This window comes from Monoraphidium neglectum (genome assembly GCF_000611645.1).
Source record: "Monoraphidium neglectum strain SAG 48.87 unplaced genomic scaffold scaffold02031, whole genome shotgun sequence".
Taxonomy (NCBI): domain Eukaryota; kingdom Viridiplantae; phylum Chlorophyta; class Chlorophyceae; order Sphaeropleales; family Selenastraceae; genus Monoraphidium; species Monoraphidium neglectum.
In genome coordinates, this window is record NW_014011597.1 from 1 (window position 1) to 8,149 (window position 8,149).

Here is an 8,149-nt window from a genome sequence, read left to right on the forward strand (position 1 = left end):
GGTTGAGGGGGCGCGGGGCGGGGTGTTGCTAGAGACAAGATTACGTTTGAAACGTTTGGGGCAGCGCAAGCTGGCATTACAAAGGCCAGGAAGAAGCAGGCACTGCAGCCAGCACAGCGGGCGGAGGCCACTCCCAGCTTGAGTGGTCAAGCTGACCTGGAACGTCCTGGTGGCTGGGTGGATGGTCTTGCCGCTGCGCCTGCCGCCCTGCTTGCTCTTGTCGCGGAATATGGTCTGCCCCACCGCCTGCACCAGCTGCTGTGTCGTGAGGATGGGCGCCTTCTCACGCGCCTCCACAATCCTGGGGGTTGGGCGTTGGGGGTGGGTGTGGTGATGTGTTGAGGGAAGGAGAGGAGTATGGAAGGTGGCCCAACAGGAGCTCAAGGCTGGCAGCAGGCGCATGTGGCAGCAGCCGTCATGGAAGGGGCCCCCGCCTGCAAAAGTCCACTCAAGGCGTCGAGTGCAGGCAGCAGCACCCCGGGCATGCCGAGCGAACTGCCATGATGAAGGCCCTGCAGCACTGAGTTGCGCAGCGTCCTCCACCACGGGGCGCGCTCGGCCCAGCACCCACGGCCCTGCGCGGCGCAGTCACCCTGACGCGCCCACCTGCGCGCCACCAGCTTCCAGGCCTTCTCCTCCCCATACTCCAGCAGGACCCGACCCAGCTGCGCCTCGCTCCAGCCGTTGACGGCGTCAGCAGCACTCATGGGGGCCCCCGGGTCCAGGCGCATGTCCAGGGGACCGTCTGCCGCAAAACTGAAGCCGCGCTCTGCCATGTCCAGCTGGGCGGTGGAGCGGGTTGAGTTGACCACAGGAAATAAGCCAAAGAATATGAGCGTTCAACAAAATGAAGGGCACCAAGATGCTGCCGCCGTTGCTCAAGCTGCCGCTGCTGCTGCTGCTGCTGGTGCTGCTGCTGCTGCTGCTGGTGCTGCTGCTGGTGCTGCTGCTGCTGCTGCTTCTGTAAGCCTCCCTCACCCCCGTACCCATCGCGCCCAAGCGTGCACCTGCGTTGCCCCACCTGCATAGATGACACCCCCAGGTCCATGAGCATGGCGTCCACCCGCCCCACAAGAGAACCGCACGGCAGCCCCTGCAGCAGCCGCTGCACCTGGCTGGAAGGGGCCGCAGGGCACCGATTGCCAATTGGCGGGCGGTGGTGGTTGCAAGGTGAACGCAGCAGAGACAGCGTCGGGCATTCTCCAGGGGGCGTGCTCCTCAAGGTTTGAGTGTGGAGGGACCAGCACCCATTGATAACACGAGGGGAGCGGTGCTTCACGCCTGCCCTCGGCGTGAGCTGCATCCCTACACGGGCGTGCCCTGCAGGGGCTCCCACACCTGTAATTGCCATGCAGCAGGTGAACATCAGGGCTATCGCGGGATAGCGCTTCCCGTTGCCGCGCGAGCCTGTCTCCTGCCAGCCTGTGTGCCAAGGGGTCCAGGTCGATTCCCACCAGGTGAGACAGCTCCTGGGGCGGCAGGGTTGGGGGTGCGTTCCACAAAACTTGTGCACGCCTGAAGCAGGCGTTGACTGGGGTGGTGGCGTTGATGCAGGCCCGTGAACTGCTTCCATCAACTTGACCAGGTGCCATTGGTCAGGACGTCAATCGCCGGCAGGCCTACTGCCGTGTTGCGAGCCAATTTTGCGTGTCTCTAACGCGCACCTCTCGCGACCACACACACACCCTCCCCCCCAGAACACACACGGCGGCGTGGTACGCACGGCCGCACAGTGCACGGGCGCAGCCACCCACCGGGTGCTGTTGCATCATGCTGGCAGCATGACCCCCAGCTCCAAGTGTACAATCCACATACACCTGCAAGCCCAGAGAAAATACTGCGTCAGTGTCATGCCGCCAGCAGGGAACGCCAAAGGCATGCACCAACCTTACTTGGGTACCAGGTGGACAGCAGCAAGAAATGTCCCTCGCACCTTGACCTGCCGCCCACTGAAATGCTGCAGCACCTCATTGAGCAGCACAGATACATGCGGTGCATCTGGCGCCTGCTGCTGCTGTTGCTGGTCCTGAACGCCCTGCGCGCTGCACGCCGCGAAGCAGCAGCGGCGGCGGCTCGGCAAAGGCCAGGCCGAGCTGCTGCATCCTGCAAATGGCGGGGCGCATCGCAGGCGGCTGCTGTGTAGACGTGCTCCGCGCAGCATAGAGAGCATGCGTTTTCCGTTGACGTGCTCAGGTCGAGCGGCACGAGTATACTGTACAACTAAGAGAAGATCAAGCTTGCAACGGGGCCATGTTCAGCGTTGCTTCGCTTACTGAGGACATTAATTTCATTGAAGCTGTTTGAAGGCAGTCGTTTTGCCAGATGGTCAAGGTGCACCGCCCTTCTGTTGATTACTCAATGGCGGCAACGCTGACGCAGTGCCTGGCAGGCATGCACGCAGGCATGGCTACGCACATCCAGCAGGGCTCGCAGCCATACATTATTTTGTACAACTGACTTGGCAAACGGAACAGGCTGGCCAGGGACACTTGAATATATGGGCAGGTGGACCTTCTGCTGGTCTTAATCCGCTCCGCATGGAGTTGACTTGGATGCGGCAACGGTCGGACTGCATGCTTGGTATCAACATAAGAAGAGCTTTACTGAGTCATGCGAGATCGTAATGACCGGGAAAACCTAGCTTTCCCACACCTAGCTTGTGCATCACCACGCATGCAAGCCCACTAAGGCCCTCTGCTGCCACATTTCCCCCACAGAAACCTCGCACTCTGGGCCCAAGGACCAGAGCATGCAAACCCCACAACCATCCCATATTGCGATTTTTGGCAGGAGGCGCAAGAAGCGTGTGTCACCCAGGACGGCACCCTCACTCGACTTCAAAATGCAGCCCGGGGTGGGCGGCGCGCAGCTCCATGCAGCAGCGCCAGCTGACGGGCGCCGGCAGCTGCGCCTTGTGCCGTGTCGAGCGCGGCTCCACCACCTGCGCCCGGGTCAGGGCAATTACGATGCGCCGCAGCACCGGCGCACGCGCGCGCACGGGGCGCGGCGCCCCCAGCAGTGCGCGGAGCCTGGCGTCGTCCAGCCTCACTTTGCCGACCAGGACAAAGCCGCCTGGCAGCGCGGCGTCCGTGAACGCAAGGCGCAGCGAATCGAGCCGCGGGAAGCCGGCCAGACCCGCCAGCGGCTCGGCCGGGATGAGGCACGCCAGGGAGGCCAAGCCGCCCAGGTGTGAGGGCGCGGTGAGCGTCAGCGTGGTGAGAGAGGCCGCGAGCGGGGAGGATGCGAGGGTGGCGATGACATCACCCAGGGGCAGGTACCCGGTGAGGTCGCCCACGTCCAGCTTGAGGGACCGCAGCAAGCCCCAGCCGCGCACCCAACGCCTGAAGTGGCCGGCAAAGGTGTGCTCTGGGTCGCTGGCGGCGGGGTTGGCGAGGCGCCGGAATTCGTTGCGGGCGAGGTCCCCCGGGAAGCTGGCGCTGGTGAGGCAGCACTCAAGCCTGCCAAGCGACGGCATGCCGCTGGCCGCGCTCAGCCAGCGGGGCGCTGCATCGCCAGTGCCGTACTTGTGCGCGTGGTCCGACGCGACGATGAGGTCCTCCAGGAGAGGGTGGCCCGATGCCGCGAGGCGTGCGCAACTGCAGGCCCCGTCGACCGACAGGTAGCGCAGGGAGGGCGCAAAGCGCACCAGGCCGCGGACGCCGGCAATGGCCATAGGGGCCCTGTCCCCCTCGGCGCCCTCCTCGCCCTCGCCGCCTTCTTGCTGGTCCTCGTCATCGTCCTCGTCAGCGTGGTGTTGGATGCGTTCGTCGACGTCGACCACCTCGCTCAGCTCGAGGCGCGTGAGGTGGTGCAGCACAGCGCTGCCGGCAACCAGCAGGCCCTTGACGCCGTGCACACCCACCAGGCGAAGCTCCAGGAGCCGCGGGCAGGCGGTGAAGACGGTGGCGACGGACGCTGGATCTAGGTGGTCGCGCACATAGTGCCTGCGGGGGAAGATGTGAGGTGCAGGCGGCCGTGGCGTGAGGAACACCGCGCAACAAGGCAGAGAAGCTTCAGTTCCAGATCGCAAAGGTGTGGGCGGGAATGAGGGGGAGCACAGCAGGCGAGTGAAGTTTGTGAGCAAACGCGCATGCGAGGCATGCGGCCAGCTGGCTGTGCTACTGTCTGTGCCTTCCCAGTCACCGCATGCGCACCCAATCTTCATCTCCAGGCGGGTCAGGCGCGTGAGCGGGTGCAACACCGCCTGAAACACTGGAAAGGGCGACGTCCCGCTGAAATGGATAGATAGGTGCCGTAGGCTGGCCAAAGATGCCAGCTGCAGGCCCGGCGCGCCCAGGGGTCGTTTCAGGGTCAGCTTTTCCAGCGCAGTTAGGCCTGCCAGGGTGCTCCACAGCAGCGGCAGCACGATGTGCTCGGGGTGCGGCCCGCGCGGCGCTCGTGGCGGCGGCGGGGGTGGCGGTGGCGCTTCCATCTCATCGCCGTCCGCGTCGTCGTCAGAGTATTCGGCGTTGTATGCGTAGTAGCCGTTGTTGTAGGGTTTGTAGACATCATCGTCCAGCGGCTTGGTCTCGTCCCATTTAGGGTTTGTGTGGTCCGTGCCGAGGCCCAGCTCGAGGCGCTTCAGGCCTGGCATGGCCTTGAGTGCATCAGCGACAGCGCCGTATGCGTCCCCAGCAGTCCCCCACGCGTGCAACGCGTTGTTGCTGTTGGACATGGCGCGCTTCCGCTCCACCAGGATTGCTTGGGTAATGTATGGCAGCGTGAGGGCGATCTCCTCAATGTTGGGGCAGAGGCGCGCCAGGTGCGCAAGGAGCTTTGCGTTGTCACGGCAGAAGCCCAGCACCACGTCGGACGTGCAGGTCACGACCGGCCAGGCGCCAACTGGAAGGGCTGCCAACTCGCGCAGAAGTTCAGGCAGCTCCTCTCCGACAAGGATATGGCGCTGCAACTTGGTGGCTCGAGGGAAGCGCGCCGCTAGGGTAGAGAGGCGCGGCAGCGCGCCGCCGTGGCCGAGCGGCACGCAGCGCATGTCGGCGTCGACTGCTGCTTGCAGTCGCTTGCAGGCCAAGCGTGCGTGAGCCCGCACTTTGTCCGGCTTGAGCGCAGCCACGACGCGCTCGATCGCGTCGTCTGGCAGGCGGTCCAGTGCGCTGTGCTGCTGGTCGGGCTGCCGCATGCGCAGGGCGGCAGGGCTATCAAAACCCGATTCCCGCATCGCGGACATGTCAGAGCTATTTCTTGGCGGCTGAGACGACATCCAGGGTTGTGCGCGCGGTCAAACACGCGATGATCTGATTTGATAAGAGCAACGCGGAGCGCTTTTGGACGCATCGAGACGTGCAAGAAGCGGGTTGAAGATAGATAGACAATCAAGAGGCTGCCGTGAGACTTGAAGAGAGCGCTTGGCACCCTTGCCGCTTGAAATTCCCTGCTGCCAGTAAGCTGGCTTCCGCTGGTGCAGACGTACGGTATGCGCACAGGGTACGCCTGCCCTGTAGGTGCATGTGGGCTACTGTTTGGTTGAGTTTATAGCGTTTCGAATCCATGAGCATGGACATAATGCCTACCACTACCATAGAGGCATGCATGGTGCTGCTCCTGGTACTGTACCTAAAATAAAAAACCACCCGCTACAACGATGCGAAGTTGCTGCAGCTTGGTCCAAACACTGCCAAACATGGCTCACGGATTACATACTGTTGGCAGTGTCGTCACTCTCACCAAACGGCACATGCCAGTAGCCGAGTGCTGCGGGACAGTGGGCATCACGGCTCAATCACCCAGGCAAATACTTGCGGCCCCCGCCCCCAAGCAAGCAACATGAAGCACAATTATGAACCCAACGATCGCGGCCATCGACCCGCCAGGGTCCCCCTAAAACCAGGCGTGTGTCGGCTGCCGCGGCCGCAGCCCCGCCGCTGTGTAGATGGCCTCCACCAGCTCCATGTTGGCAATAGCGTCGGCCGCATCCTTCTGCAGCGACGCCTCGACCTCCGCCAACGCCCTGCGGCACGTTGGGGGTGTGATAAAGCGTGGCAGAGCGTGGCAGACGGTGAGGTCAGGGCCAAAGCCTCCATGCATCGCACCTGCGGGGCCATGCAGTTGCAATGCCCCGCAATTGAAATGCGTGAAAGCACCGTCTCGAATTTTTTTGGCAAGCATGCTGCAAAGGGTGAACCAGGTGTCACACATGCACTTGGTGCGGCCAGCTGCCAGCCATGCGCTCCATTCCCGCGAGCCCACCTGGCACCGGTGCCGCCCCTGAGCGCGACGACGTCGTCTGTGAACCGCCGCAGCTGGTAATAGTAGTTGCTCTCGCCGCTGCCATACACGCTCATGCGCCGCGTCTCCGGGGGCTGGCCCCCCCTGTCTGGTGCGAGGGCCAGCGTGATCTGGTGGCCAAAGAAGGGCACCACGAAATTGTCGTAGGTCAGGCGGCCCCTGGGGGTGCGGTCGCACATAGCCACGTGGTGCGGAGGGGGCGCGGGCCTTGAGTCTTGTACAGTGATCGTGGTGCAGCGATGTGAGAGGGCAACCTGGCGCAGCGAAGCAGGCCAGCCCCAGAGCATCGACGCCCCCAACAAGGCGGCCTTGTGATGCTTTGCACACGACTCCCGGAGGGTCAACCCTGCTGTCTGCCGCACCTGGTGCCCTCCGCTGTGATGAGTGTGACAGGCAGCAGCCCGCCGTGGCGCAGGTCCGCCTCGATGCGCCCAACCAGCTGCCCCGCGCCGCCGCCCTTGCCGCCGTACGCCACACGCGCCTCCATGCCTGTGTCGCAGCCGTGCAGCACGCCCTTGGCCGCCGCTGACGTCACCGCCGTTGGCGGGAACCCCGGGAAGAAGCTCAGTGCGTCTGCGCAGTAGCAGCCCTGGCCGCGGCGGTGGGGCGGTGGAGGCAAGGTGTCGCGCGCACAGGCGCATCGGCATGGGAGGCGGCTGTCGGATCGTCCCTGTGAATCAGCCAATATGAGTGTGCCTCATACCCTTGCAGTCACACTGCTCGCCTTCTGTAACATGCATGCCGCCCCGCAGCTTATGCATGTCCTTCTGTCGCATGCGACCCTCCCGCGCCCCTCCCCCCTGCCCACCGCGTCCATCATGGTGCCGCCCGCCAGGCCCTCGTTGAAGCGGATGTCGCCCTCCTTGAAGGCCCAGGAAGGAATCAGCACGCGCGCCGTCAGGGACAGCAGCTCGCCAATGGCACCGCCCTGTGGGTGGCCGGGATTGGGGAAGGAGGGGAGGAGGTGCCGGCGAAGCAGGGGTTGGGGTGGGGGCTGGTACTGCGGATTGCACCCGGCGAGGAAAGTCTGGCATTGCTGCTGGCGGGAGGTGTTGATGCTTTGCGGGGCCACCTGAAGCCTCCCGCGCACTCTTGCAAGAGGCCCCTGCTGTGGCGTGCGCTCGGCGATTCGCGCGACAACCGTTCCCTTCGTTCTGCGGCTTGCCTGCAGCAGCTCTGCCACGCGCTTGTTGGCGGGGTGCTCTGAATTGTGGAAGGCCTCACGGCACACCAGGCCAGAGGACCGCGCGATGCCCATCACATGGCTTGAGTGCGTGGCGGGGGGATGGTGGGGGGCGAACGGCTTACGGCGATTGCAGGCACCGCACACTCGCTTGCGGAAAAGATACATGCCGTCACTCCAGAGTGCCGCCTGTCACTGCGGAGCTTTTGGCCACTGGAGCTGCGGGAGAATGGGGGCGTATCGCCCCCTCATCCCTTCAGCCCCTGCACATCACCCCACCCACCGTGCCTCCTGCGCGTTGGCTGTGAACGGCTTCTCACACAGCACGTGCTTGCCCGCCCGCAGTGCCGCCGCCGCCCACTCGCCATGCAGGCCGTTGGGCAGCGCCACATAGCTGTGATGGCGGGGTCAGGTCAGGCGCGACGTGCGACCGCATGTTGAGGGCTGGTCCGCACAACATATCAAAGGGGACAATAGGTGCACGGCTGCCACAACAATCAGCTGGCAGCAGCTGGCTGGGGTCAGTGTCCAGCAGCCACCTTGGTAGAGGCAAGGGGCACTGCTGGCCAGCCAAGCCAGCCTGCACGTGCTGAGCTGTGCTGTGCTGAGCTCCGCTGTGCTGAGCTGTTCTGAGCTGTGCTGTGCTGTGCTGTGCTGGTTGCTCACACTGCGTCCAGGGAGGGGTCTTCCACCAGGGCCTGGTAGGAGGGGTAGGCCTTGGGC

At 64.2% G+C, this 8,149-nt stretch overlaps 3 protein-coding genes across 3 annotated transcripts in view; all 3 read right to left on the reverse strand.

Moving 5' to 3' along the window:
- Positions 1–40: 40 nt before the first annotated feature.
- On the reverse strand, positions 41–731 carry MNEG_9701 (S-adenosyl-methyltransferase; the record flags this gene model as incomplete). Its single annotated transcript, XM_014041824.1, has 3 exons — positions 41–70; positions 157–301; positions 607–731. The coding sequence occupies 3 exons, from the start codon at positions 729–731 to the stop codon at positions 41–43; spliced, it is 300 nt and encodes a 99-aa protein (XP_013897278.1).
- Positions 732–2,827: 2,096 nt separating this feature from the next.
- MNEG_9702 (hypothetical protein) lies at positions 2,828–5,185 on the reverse strand (the record flags this gene model as incomplete). Its single annotated transcript, XM_014041825.1, has 2 exons — positions 2,828–3,944; positions 4,155–5,185. The coding sequence occupies 2 exons, from the start codon at positions 5,183–5,185 to the stop codon at positions 2,828–2,830; spliced, it is 2,148 nt and encodes a 715-aa protein (XP_013897279.1).
- Positions 5,186–5,835: 650 nt separating this feature from the next.
- The window catches only part of MNEG_9703 (hypothetical protein), a gene marked incomplete at both ends in the record, with an annotated part of 2,758 nt that continues 444 nt past the window's right edge, over positions 5,836–8,149 (reverse strand). Inside the window, 6 exons of the mRNA XM_014041826.1 lie at positions 5,836–5,965; positions 6,205–6,402; positions 6,606–6,832; positions 7,052–7,171; positions 7,334–7,508; positions 7,710–7,820. Of these exons, the coding sequence (XP_013897280.1) occupies positions 5,836–5,965; positions 6,205–6,402; positions 6,606–6,832; positions 7,052–7,171; positions 7,334–7,508; positions 7,710–7,820 (961 nt within the window). The remainder of the gene's footprint in view (positions 5,966–6,204; positions 6,403–6,605; positions 6,833–7,051; positions 7,172–7,333; positions 7,509–7,709; positions 7,821–8,149) is intronic.